The sequence below is a fragment of the Phocoena phocoena genome, chromosome 21 (assembly GCF_963924675.1).
Source record: "Phocoena phocoena chromosome 21, mPhoPho1.1, whole genome shotgun sequence".
In the NCBI taxonomy this organism is placed as follows: Eukaryota; Metazoa; Chordata; class Mammalia; order Artiodactyla; family Phocoenidae; genus Phocoena; species Phocoena phocoena.
The window spans coordinates 3,546,581-3,559,393 of NC_089239.1; the positions used below are offsets into that span (position 1 = coordinate 3,546,581).

Consider the following 12,813-nt stretch of genomic DNA (forward strand, 5'->3'; position numbering starts at 1 on the left):
GCCTGTCCCTCCTCGTGCGTTTAACCTCTAGTGCAGTACCTGGCACAGTGCCCTCGATGGAGGCTCCGTGAACGAAGGCAATCACTACAATTCTCGTGAATGAGCGACTGCCTGGGCCCCGAGAATAAACTCTTCCCTTCCCCTAGGTGTCTAGACAGAATCAAGGACAGCGCTCGGCCGCCACCTCCTGGCTCATGGGGCCCCCAGGACGGCCAAGGGTCAGCAGCTGCCCTGGCCATGGCTCTGTGGCAGCAGCCTGGGTGCTGGCCCTGCCATCAGCGAGCAAGCCGACCTCCACCCCTACCCCGCGAACCCTACACACCTGCGGCGAGACCCCTTCCCCCAATAGCCCATGTGCCATGAGCCCTGGGACAAGCCCCAGCTGGTGGGACGGGCGGAGTGTAAATCCAGCAAGAAAAGGCTTCAGAATGGTACCAAAATCGGACTGGTGCCCAACTGAAGGATGGGTGTCCTACAGGCCCTGTCGGACCATTGTCTCTGTTTATGAAAAGGCATACCGTAAGGAATCATAAGCTCTGTAAGTGCAGGAGTTCATTCGGTACAGACGGGACTTAACAGAGGCATGTTGAGGACGTGGCAAGGTCCCCAGGAACACATGCTTCCCGAGGGCAGTGGAAGTGCATCGTGGTCACATGTCCACCAAACTAGCCACTATCCCTGTGAACAAGGACCCACCCAGGAGGAAAAGGAAAATGGGAGTCCTGGACAGAGACAGACGGTGTCCACTAAGACCCCTGACTCGCTGGTCAACAGACCCATCCCTAAAACCGACATTCAAGAACAAAAGTTTCGGGAAGAAGGCGGAGGCATTTTTTGACCGTGACGGCTCCAAGGCCTGAATCAGGTACTTGCCACACCTCCAGGGCACTCTCAGAAGTAAGTGGCTTTTATCAAATCCCCACGTGGCTGTGGGTAAGCCTCTGTCGTGCAGTTACCTCACGTGCTTATTTTTTTTTCAACAGCTCTACTGAGCTATAATTCACATATCATTCAATTCATCTGTTTAAAGCACACATGTGGAGACTTACTTCCCTGGTGGCACAGTGGTTAAGAATCCGCCTGCCAATGCAGGGGACACGGGTTCCAGCCCTGGTCCGGGAAGATCCCACATGCCACTGAACAACCAAGCCCATGCGCGACAACTACTGAGCCTGCGCTCTAGAGCCCACAAGCCACAACTACTGAACCCGCGTGCCACAACTACTGAAGTCCATGTGCCTAGAGCCCGTGCTCCGCAACAAGAGAAGCCACCACAGTGAGAAGCCCGCGCACCTCAACAAAGAGTAGCCCCTGCTCGCCGCAACTAGAGAAAGCCCGCCCACAGCAACGAAGACCAAGCACAGCCAAAAATAAATAAATAAAGCATACACGTTAATGGTTGGGGCACATTCAGAGTAACGTGGCCAAAGCCACAGTCGGTTTTAGAACACGCTCATCAACCCCCAAAGAAACCCCACACCCATCAGCCATCACTTCCCGTTTCTCCCCAACCCCCTCCAGCGCCAGGCAACCACCCGTCTACACTCTGTCTCTACAGATTTAGCTGTCTGGACATTTCATCTAAGTGGGATCATACAAGATGTGGCCTTTTGTGATGGCCAGGCTCACCCTGCAGTGGTCCATGCCTGCCTCTGTGCCAACACTCCCTGGTGCCAGGCAGGCACTGATGGCCAGGCTGTGCCACATCGTTCACTCACTTTGCTCTTAGAATCCTGATCTCTGGCCTGGGTTCAGAAACCCTATTGAAGAAGAGCTGACCTCTTTCAAAAACTGTCAGTCCTGTTGCTCTTGAACCCATCACTACAGCTGGACGAGTGAACTTGGGTGGACGTTCAGCTAATACTTGTCAAGAGTTACGGTGTGTGTCAAGAGACCACTATTTCTTTAATCGATGTACAAACAGGCTTGAGTTACATCTCACAAGACGTTCCATCCTCTACAGCGTGAACTTCCCGATTCCTCTGCTCTCGAACTGATTTGAATCTGCTTTCGAGTTTCACTTCCCACTAAGCGTTCAGGCTAGAACGTTTTCGCCCAGTTCTCTGGTAACTTCACCAACAGCTGCTCTGACATGTGTCTAGATGCTTGTTTCCAGGTGGGTGGGATCGCACAGGAACCCAGGCTGGGATGCCGAGATCTACCAATGAGAGAAGACTGACGGCCAGGCTGTAAAAGGAGGTGACGCCACTGGGAGCATCCACTCAAGCGTGTGACGTTGTGATGGACAGTGCCTTATGCAACAGTTTCGAAGAAGATACTGCCACGCATGGTGTGTTACCTCAGGATGTCTCTGAGAGTTTAAAAATCTGCACCTACTTTAACTTCAATACACAGAACAGTGTATTCATTTTCTATTGCTGCTACAACAAACTGCCACCAGCTTACTGGCTTAAAACAACACAAATTTATTTCCTGATAGCTCTGGAGGTCAGAAGTCTGGCAAGCGCCTTGCTGGACTAAAATCAAGATGTGGGCAGGCCGTGTCCCTTTCCGGAGAACGCACATCCCTGCCCGCCCCAGCTTCTAGAGGCTGCATTCATCCCTTGGCTCATGGCCCCTTCCTGCAGCTCAAAGCCATCAGTGACCAGCTGAGTCTTTGTGGTTGCATCACTCTGACACTGACTCTCCCGCCTCCCTCTTCCACTTTTAATGACCCTTGTGGTTACAGTGGGTCCACCAAGATCACCCAGGATAATCTTCCCATTTAAGTCAGCTGATTAGCAACCTTAATTCCCTCTGCCACATAACCTAACATAGTCACAGGCTCAAGGGGTTAGGATGCACACATTTTGGGAGGCATTGTTATTCTCCCAAGCATAAACAGTATGCTTCCTTCATAAAGATAACAGGTAAATCAAACCCAAAGGGTAGACTTATTAAGTGACTTAGAAAATATTTTATAGACTCTACCTGTATATGCTGGGTGACTGTAGATAACTGTAGTCTTTTGCCCAACACAAACACCAGAGCTAACACACAGCCATCACCTGGCCCATTCCAGAATCCACAAATAGATTCTGATATTGAAGACTGATCCAACATTGGTCTCAACTGCCAAACCAAACCTAAAGAGCGAACTTAACGATATGAACACGGAACACATCACAGACTAAGTGGGCACAGACACCAACACTGACTCTGGACAGCTCAGCTTCGTCCTACGGCGGCAGGGGAAATCCTGACTTCCTAGGCCTGAGTGTCCCATGCAGACACAGACACCACTTTTCTTACCCGGTGGCCCTCTAGGAAGTACTCTAAAACATTCCCGTTTTTCCAGGAGTAATGTTTCATTTGAAACAGAAACCCAAAGAGAATGACCTTCCATTGCTAAAAACATACTGGCTCTGGAAAGAGAAATTCAGTTCATCGTAAACAGACTACGAAGATGTTTTTGAAAGTCGGGTGGGGGGGGGCTTGGTTCCCCAGCAGCAATGACACTCGAGGGCATGGATGACTGTCTCCACTTGGCTCGGAACCTCCCACTCTCAGCTCAGTTCTCTGGAAACCCAGACTCGGCCCAAACCATCGCAGTATCTGACGCCTAGTAAGTTGGGGCAAAATTTAGAAGTGATGTGTATTTTGAGAAAATGGAGAAAGGGGCCCACAGTGGTACCTACATCAAAGGCAGTTGATTATGAAGGTCCTCTGAGTGTCTGTGACTCTGCCTTTTGCACAGGAAAACACGAACCTCGTGTATAAACGTGGGTATACTCTGAAGTGAGGGCGGCGGGGGGGCATGCATCCTCAGACTTCTGAGACCATCAGATGGTGCTCTTCTAACGACAAGGCGACATGCACGGGAAGCCGAGAGGTCCCTCCACACCCTGAGGTCAGAACGCTGACTCTTGTTATCACGGCAACCACCCAACAGGCCTCTGTGATCCAACAGGGGGATTAGAAATACCTTCCTTGTTCCTTCTCAGGTCCTCCCTCCAAGATGAGTGTTTCAGGAAGGAGGTGCGAAGCTGGGCCCAGAGAGATCCTAGGGACAGAACCCAGGCCTGAGAGTCAGAAGGCCGAGGTCTGGCCGCAGCTTCACCCCTGATTCAACCCCGGTGACCAGTCTACACCGAGACAGCTGACTCCACCCAACTCCCTTCGGAGTAAACACCTAATGGGCACATCGGCCTCCAAACCCACCCACGTGGGCTCAGGGGTGAAGCAGGTCAGATCATGATCCCTGTACTCCGCCTGGTGAATGTGCGACCTTGAGCCCATTAGGCCTCTAGGTCTTTATCCACAAGGTGGAGGCGACCCTACCCCTGCCGGTGCTGTCAGTTAAACGAGACAGAGCATCTGATCCTTGAGGGCCTGGCGCACATTCCCGCAGCACCATTCCCTTCCTAGCCCTGTGTAGGCGGTGCTCTCCCCGTCCCACCACCTGCAGTCCACCTCCCGTGAAACCCTGCTTTGAGAAGCCTCCGGACACCTCCGGGCATCGACGAGACAGTGTGGGTAAAGCACCCAGCACAACTGGCAATGACATTCCCGATGAACAGGAGCCGTGATTATTTCCTCATGGTTTGGTGCTCACATTTACACTCACTTGATATGTTCCTGAGGATTCACTTTATCCCCTCGACTAGAGCACAGTATGTCAGGGTCACCTCCGTTTTTCCCTGATGGACCCCTGACAGCCTCAGGCCCGTGCTCAAAGTCTTTAAGACCTGAAGACACACAGACAGGCTAAAGCGAGCTTAGTGTCGTCCAGTGAGGGGACAAGTAGAGCCAGCGCCACGTCTAGAGGGACAACCGGTGTGTCCTCGGGGACCAGGGCAGCAACTCCCAGCCTTTCCCTTCACAGCGCACAGAGTAAGTATGTGGTATCTGTGAGGTACCCTGGGACGTGTCCAGAGGCTTCCAGGGCGTAGCAGCGCCACATCTGGCCCAGACAAGCTGAGGGCAGAGGGGATCGATAGCTTCTTTCAAATCCGTGTGGGAGGCTGTGGCCCAGAGCCCTGAAGCTGCCGACACCAGAGCCAGGACTTGAGCCCAGGCTGTGCGACTGCGAGTCCTGAGTTTTCTCCCCCTCGCTCCCGAAGGGGGCTGCAGCTGAGGTCACTGAGGTTCCCGCCTCTTCTTCTTCTTCCTTTGTGTTTGACAAACACCTTACTGAAAATATCAGCCCATCCAGAAAGTACTGACCCTTGGGCTGAAGATTTAAGGGAGTATCCACACAGCAAGGATTGTCAAGGCCCATGCTTGGTAAGAGAACCAAAAAACTCACGGAGACAGGTAGGGTCATTTGTTGCACTGCCCTTCCTCCGTGGGAAATACTCACTTTAGGGTTCTCTGTTTAGCAAGGAAGACTTATATATTTTGTCATCCAAAGGGGTGTTTTTCCTTTAGTGCTTCAACTGAGCCTGTTCTGGGGTGTCCCTGACCTTGGATCCCCACCTTGGAGAAGCCCCAAGCCAGTGGAGGAGGCATGAGGCTGGGATTCAAACAGATGTAGGTTCAGAAGATTCCCGCTCCTTTACTTACTAGCTAGTTGACTTCTCTATGCTTCAGTTTCCTCAGTTATAAAATGGGAGTAAAGACAACAGTACTTCCATTTAGGGTGGTTGAGCAGACTGGAGATAACGCATGTGAAAACACCTCGCCCATGCTGGCATACAGGACGTTCTCAATAAATGATGGGTCTGGACTTCCCTCACGGCGCAGTGGTGAAGAATCCACCTGCCAGTGCAGGGGACACGGGTTCAAGCCCTGGCCTGGGAAGATCCCACATGCCGCGGAGCAACTAAGCCCGTGCGCCACAACTACTGAGCCTGCGCTCTAGAGCCCACAAGCCACAACTACTGAAGCCCGCGTGCCTAGAGGCCGTGCTCCGCAACAAGAGAAGCCACCACAATGAGAAGCCCCTGCACGGCAACGAAGAGTAGCCCCCGCTCACCACAACTAGAGAAAGCCCGCACGCAGCAACAAAGACCCAACGCAGCCAAAAATTAAAATTAATTAATTTTAAAAATACTGAAAAAAAAAATGGTGGCTCTGATCATTAGTCTGACTCATCTGACTGAGGACACCAATGCTTAGGCTCCTTTATGCTTCTCCTGTGATGAAGGACAAATATTCTCTCTTGTAGACAAGGTACATGGCGTATTAGGAAAACGTACATGGCTGTCATGTCGAATACAAGCAATTACTGTGCCCGACTGGAGTTAAGTAACCACCACCCTATCCCAGCTGCTCTCCTCCAGAGGTTCTGAAAGCACGCTTGTGTTCTGATTCTGAACACCGATTAAAGACCCTCCCCTAAGCACCCAGAGCAGCCCAGGGATTTCCCCAAGGGGGGAACGCCCGGAGGACCTGGAGTGCTTCCTGGACGGAGCCAGGCCCCGGGCCAGTGCTCACGACACACCTGGGAACGCTAGACACCTCTCCCCCAGCCCCTCGCTGTCCACTCCACCCCTGTGTCCTGCCAATGTCACCCTGAAAAGCTCTTAAATCTGCCCACTTCCCCCCACGTCCACCACCATCAGCCCAGTCCAATCTCGCACCCGGACTGCTCTGGAAACCTCTTACTTAACTGGTCTCCCCAACAGACGGGGCAGTGCCAGTGGGGGCCCAGTACCGGATCCCGAGAGCTGACTGCTAATACCCAGGAACTCGGTGAGAAAGGAGGTTAAACCGCCAGCGGCAAGAAACAAGCCGCGGTGGGAGCCTTCACGCTGCAGGAGTAGGGGAGTTTTTTCGGAGAGCTGACCTCCCAGCCCAGCACTGCCTGGGCCCTGCCATGTGTTCCTGCAGCCCAAGCGGGGCTCCCTGAAGCAGTCCTTCCCCTCTCAGCCCTTCCGCTCACATCCACCTGCCATGACCTACCCCTCCCAACCCCCCCCCCCCAAGGGGCTGTGAACAGGCCACGCCCTGGGCCTGGAATCCTCCTCCCGCCTTCTCTGCCTGGCTAGCTTCCACCAACCCTCAGGGCTCCTGTCCAGCGCTGCTTCCTTGGGGCAGCCTTCCAGACCCCCTGACGGACCCCGGCCTCCAGTACAAGGTCTCACTGCACCGGGCCCCTCTCCTGGGTCGCAATGATCACAGCTGGGAGCTTACATTTATAACACTTGATGAATGGCTCTTTCCCTTCTCCAGAAACCAAGAGTGAATGACCCTGTGCACCTCACACACGTGTAACACGAAGAGAGTCTCTGGTGGGGGGTGGGCAGTGAAAGAAGCCCAAAGCCAGGCAGAGCCCAGGCTGATGGAAACACCCCTAGGCAGAAAACCACGCAGTGCGCGAGGCTGCCCGAACGAGCGAGGGTGAAGGGTTCAGTGAGAACCAGCTCCCGTGGGACGAGGGGTCCTGCCTGCCGGCTCTGTGGGAGGTGGTCTACACGGGGTCCTGGAGGCAGGGGCAGAATGCACACAGAGACGTCCAGGAGAGAGGGGCTCGTCCCACACAGGGCTCAGCTGGGAGCCGACGGGGGAGAGGCAGGGAGTGGAGGGGCCGCAAACAGGAGAACGAGAGCTCGGCCTTTGGCTTTCTAAAATTAAGGTTTCTGAACAGGAGAAGAAACAGGAAAGCAGTAATTCTAGAGAACAAGTCCATACACATACATATACACACACATACACACACACACACACACACACACACACACACACACTCTCTTGGGCTCACAGCTATAAAGCCAGAAACAAACTCCAACTGACAAGCGTATTCCAAGCCCAGAGAGCAGATGGAGGCCACTTGGGGTGAGACGTGGCAGACACTCGGCACATCCTGATAGAACTCCTCCTGCAGGAAACCAAGACGTCTCCAGTTCAGCTGCAGCGGGACACTTGCTATAGTCAAGACTCCAGAAGTCCTGGCCTATCTGGAAGCAGCCCGGCCCAGGTCTGCGTGGGGCTGTGGAAGGATCTGACTCTCCTGTCCTGATGCCAGGCCCCTGGCTGCACCCCCTGCACCCCTCCCCCAACCCCGTCCCAGCCACAGGGTTGGCTGGAATTGGCGTCTCCTGGGTGAGTGTAAGAATTACCAGCTGCAGGACTGTCCTCTGCCCTCCAGCTCTGGCTCTCACATTCCTCCAGGGGCCGCTTCATCCACTCAGAGCTGACAGGGTTCAGGGCAGGGCCTTCCAGCTGATACAGGAGGGTGGCTGTCTGAGATAGCCCTCTGCCATGGCTGGCCGGGGGCCTGGATGACCCTCCCTGCTGGCTGCAGCCAGGCTCCTGGGAAGCGGTACAAAATTTTCCATCTCTTGAGTCCAAAAAGATGCTCGCGGCCCTTGATTAAAAAGCAGGAGCCTTCTTCCCTCAGGGGCTCTGGCATGTCTGAATTTTGGGTCAAGAAACTAGTATTATCTATTTGGTGAGAGGGGGTTCCCTCAAGCAGTGGTCTCCAAATTGGGTATACGTAGGGGTTTCCCAAGACTGGAATCCAAAAAATAAACAAGAAATGAAGCTTTCCTGATATTAACCGTACAGCACCGTCCTCAGATCATCTGTCAGGACACGTGCTGCTTCTGACACTCGAGGGATCCCAAGGAAAATGGGCATTCCATAGGCAGGGGATGGAGGACGTGCTGCAGGTTCCATGTGCCCCATTTTGGTAGAATTATGGATGGTATTATCCGATTTTAACAAAATAACTCTCATAAAATGGACGAATGGCTTAAAGACACTGCTGTGGAGAATTTCAGTGCATGTAACACCAGTACAAACAAACAGTAATATGGAAGACCTAACGCTTGTGGGATGAGAAACTCACGTCAGACACATAAGGAATAAAAACAATGAGGATCACTTTGTTATACAGCAGAAACTAACACACAATTGTGAAGCAATCATAGTCCAATAAAGATGTTTAAAACAAAACAATCAGGACTTCCCTGGTGGTGCAGTGGTTGAGAGTCCGCCTGCCGATGCAGGGGACACAGGTTCGTGCCCCGGTCCGGGAAGATCCCACATGCCGCAGAGCGGCTGGGCCCGTGAGCCATGGCCACTGGGCCTGCGCGTCCGGAGCCTGTGCTCCGCAACGGGAGAGGCCACAACAGTGAGAGGCCCGCGTACCGCAAAAAAAAAAAAAAAAAAATCAGGATCTAGCAGAGCTATAAACAAATCGGTCCAAAGAATTCAAAACTATAAAAATTATTTGAAATACGGATGTTCACCCACCATCCTTACCGATAATTCTCACTTTCGTGTGTCTCTGTATAATTCGTGCTATGAAGTATTGCAAACAATACTGGGAAGACATCATAATTGGTAAGTACTTTAAATATTTTTTAAATTCTTTTCAAACATTTGAAAATATTTTATTATTTTCACACTTTAGATTTTTCTATTTTTGCATGTTTCATAACATGTAATATATTACTACACAATGTATTAGTAGGTGTTAGTCTAAGGTTAGCATAGATATATAATTTTCAATATATATAACTGAAGCTGAAAGCTTAAACTTTTTTTTTTTAATATTTATTTAGGTGACACAGTCATTAAAGCTTGGAGACCACTAACCTAGAGTCAGCTTAGGGGCCCTGAGGCCCCCTCTCTCACTCTCTCCCAAGAAGCCCATGGCCAAGGTGAGCCCCGTTCACCCAGGGAGCCCAGGGTCGGGCAGAGGCAGTGAGGGGGGAGCCTGCCCCCAACCCCGCCGCCCCCAGCTCTTCCCAGCGGCACCGGGCCTACCTGATTGTGCCATCGGATGACGTTCCCAAATCCCCCTGTCCCAAGCCGTTCTTTCATTTCCCAGGCCCCGCATGTCTGGGTTGGCAGGGAAGGTGACCAGCTCATAATGATGTCCTGCTAACTCTGTAAGCAATTTGGCGGTGGGGGACAAAAAGCGAAAGTTAAGGAAGAATAGAACACAAGGAGATGGACAAGAGATACTACAGACCTTCCATGTGAAAGGAGAAAAATCGGAAGTGGTTTTCACCTCGTACATAAACCAGGTTGTTTGGTTTGGTTTTGGTTTTGGTGGCCAACTCCGGCCTTTCGCAGCCCCTCCACCGACGGCCCCCTCCCCAAGCTGTACGGAAGCAGCAGGGAGGAGAGTCCCTCAAAGGACAGGGCGCCCCACTGCCCAGGACCTGCAAGGGGTTCCCCAGCCGGGACCCCGCCCGGGCGCCTCCCCTCCCAACTCCCCGCGGTCCCTGCGTCACCGCGGCGCGGACGAATCACCGCCCCGTCCCGGGCCCCCGCCTCGCGGCCGCCACCCGGCACCACCCCGCCGGGGCCGGGCTCCGGGGCCTCCCAGCTCCCCCTGCCCAGGAACCCCTGACTCAGAACCCGTCACGGGCGTCTCCGCGAGCCTCGGAGAGGAGGGGTGCGAGCCCGCCGGGCAGGTGACACCGGGGGCGCCCGCCCAAGGGACTCACCTGGCGGCGGGGCGCGGGCGCCACCCAGACGACATTAAAGTGCGGGAATCTCAAACCCGCCAGCAGAGCGCCACTTCCTCAAACACTTCCTACTATGACGTCACGGAGCACGTGGGCTGCGGCCTTAAAGGGACTGCGCGGCCCAGGCCCCGCCCTGCTCCGCCTGGTGACCAGCCCTAAGAAACGCCAGAGTTCTCTTTAGACTTAGCGACTTAGACCTGGGCGACTTCTGGGACAGGGAACGTGGGGATTTCCTCACCTGGCACCGCCGGGGTCAGCCTGACACGCTTCCTAGACTTTGAACTGGGGGAATTTCCCGGCCCCTGCTAGGACTGGTTTAGGGACAGTTTACAGGAATTGCCGTGGGCCTCCTGTTATCGGGCTGCGCTCCCTGCCCTGTCTGGAGGCTCCTTGGCTCATATCGAGAATGATAAGTCACACCTGTCGTCCCTAGGAGGAGTGACAGCCCCCGTTTCCTCCTTAAAAAAATAAAGAACAAGGGAAAAAATCCAGTAGCGTAACACAGAACTGCAGGTTCAGCCCCATGACGTCTGGAAATTGTGAGAACAGCTGCTGTTAATCGGTCATCACCTACCTACTTGGCATCATAATTAGGTTTTTACTATTGACTGTCTCAGTTCGAGGGCCTCATGTTAGCAGACAAAGGAGAGGCCTGTGTGTGTTGGTATATTTACTCAAGCAGGAAAAAAAGTATTAAGGGCAACCTGAAGATAATAGCTCACTTTATAGAGTGCTTACTGAGTGCCTGGCACTGTCTAAATTCCGTACTTGGATTTCCCCATCCAATTGTCAAGACCGTCCTACAAATTGGACAGTACTGCATTATTATTATCCCCATTTTACAGATGAGAAAACTGACACACAGAGCGAAAAATCTTTATCCCAAAGTCACAGCCTTATGAGAGGATGATGATCTGATGTTTAAACCGCAGCAGCTGGTTCTTGGGTGCACACTCTTAAAAGTAGCATACTAGTAAGTTCAGAAGGGAGCAAACTGGATTTTGAATCCGGGTACTGCTGTTGAGAACCTCTGAGAATTTAGGGCAAGTTATTGATACTTAGACCATTCTAAGCAGCCATTTCTCTTCTTTAAAATGTAGGCAGTATTAATGGGTGGACTTGGAGGGTATTATGCTAAGTGAAATAAGTCAGACAGGGAAAGACAAACACTGTGTGGTATCACATATATGTGGAATGTAAAAAATACAACAAACTAGTGAATATAACAAAAAGAAGCAGACTCACAGATATAGAGAACAAACTAGGGGCTACCAGTGCGGAGATGGAAAGGGGGAGGGGCACGATAAGGGTAGGGAATTAAGAGGTACAAACTACAACGTATTAAATAAATAAGCTACAAGGATACATTGTACAGCACAGGGAATAGAGCCAATATTTTCTAATAACTGTAAATGGAGTATATTCTATAAAAAAATTTGAATCACTATGTTGTACACTTGAAACTAATTATATTGTAAATCAACTATACCTCAATTTTTTTTAAAAGGTAGGCAACATAAGGGTGAATTGCATGAAATTATCATTTTTTTAAATAAAACAAAACCAGTTGAAACATCAGCAACAAAGATTAGCAGTTTCATCTGGTTCAGCCTAAAAGCAGCAGGAGGTAAGAGGGCACACAAGTCAGAGACAGGAGGGCTGGGAGGGCGGGGGTGTTGTGAAGGACAGGTGATAAGATGGTAAGAGCCGTGTATTGGCAGGCGGATTCTTAACCACTGTGCCACCAGGGAAGTCCTAAGAGTCTCTTTAATACATCAATTTTTAAAATAAATTTATTTTCATAAATAAAATTTTACCGAGTTCTACAGGTGCTGGCCCCTCTCTAGAGTGTTTCCTGTATGACATCACAAAAGGTTTCTTTTTAATCCTGTCACCACTGAAAATCACTGTCCCTGAGAAACTTAGTGAGACATCCAGAGATATGCCAAAGAATTCTCATTTGCTCAGCTAAAAATAGCTTGGTTTTCAACTGAATATAAATCTTTCTGATAAGTCACATATTACTGGATTTTTTTTAAAAAAATTAATGATGGCCCAGGAAGGAATCTCTGGGTTTTATCATGTCCTGAGATGTTTATCATGTTAAGTCCCTTTTTCCCTCCAGATAAGACGCGTCCACTGCCTACGTCTGGTCTTTATCCTGTTCTAGAGATGACTGAGCATTTTTTACAAAAAATATTTTCAGATGCAGCAGAAAAGTCTTCCTTTTCCTTCCTGTTTTGAGGCTGAATGTGCTATTTAGGGTAATCCAGAAACACTGAGCAGCATGAGTGCCCCGCACAGCCCTGGGTACTGCTGGTCTAGGGTATCCAACTCTCATTAGGGGCACCTAGAATCTTACTGGAGGCATATGACTCACTGAGGGTCCCCAAGTGATGAGAGATGGGGACCAGGCAATACAAAGTCCTGTGCTAATTTGTTCTGC

General features: G+C 51.4%; 1 protein-coding gene across 1 annotated transcript in view; it reads right to left on the reverse strand.

Annotated features, from left to right (window-relative positions):
• The window catches only part of IKBKB (inhibitor of nuclear factor kappa B kinase subunit beta), a 46,568-nt gene extending 36,205 nt beyond the window's left edge, over window positions 1-10,363 (reverse strand). The window contains exons 1-2 of the mRNA XM_065899976.1: window positions 10,347-10,363; window positions 9,658-9,780 (exon numbers count right to left, since the gene is read on the reverse strand). Of these exons, the coding sequence (XP_065756048.1) occupies window positions 9,658-9,762 (105 nt within the window). The 5' untranslated portion in view covers window positions 9,763-9,780; window positions 10,347-10,363. The remainder of the gene's footprint in view (window positions 1-9,657; window positions 9,781-10,346) is intronic.
• Window positions 10,364-12,813: the final 2,450 nt, after the last annotated feature.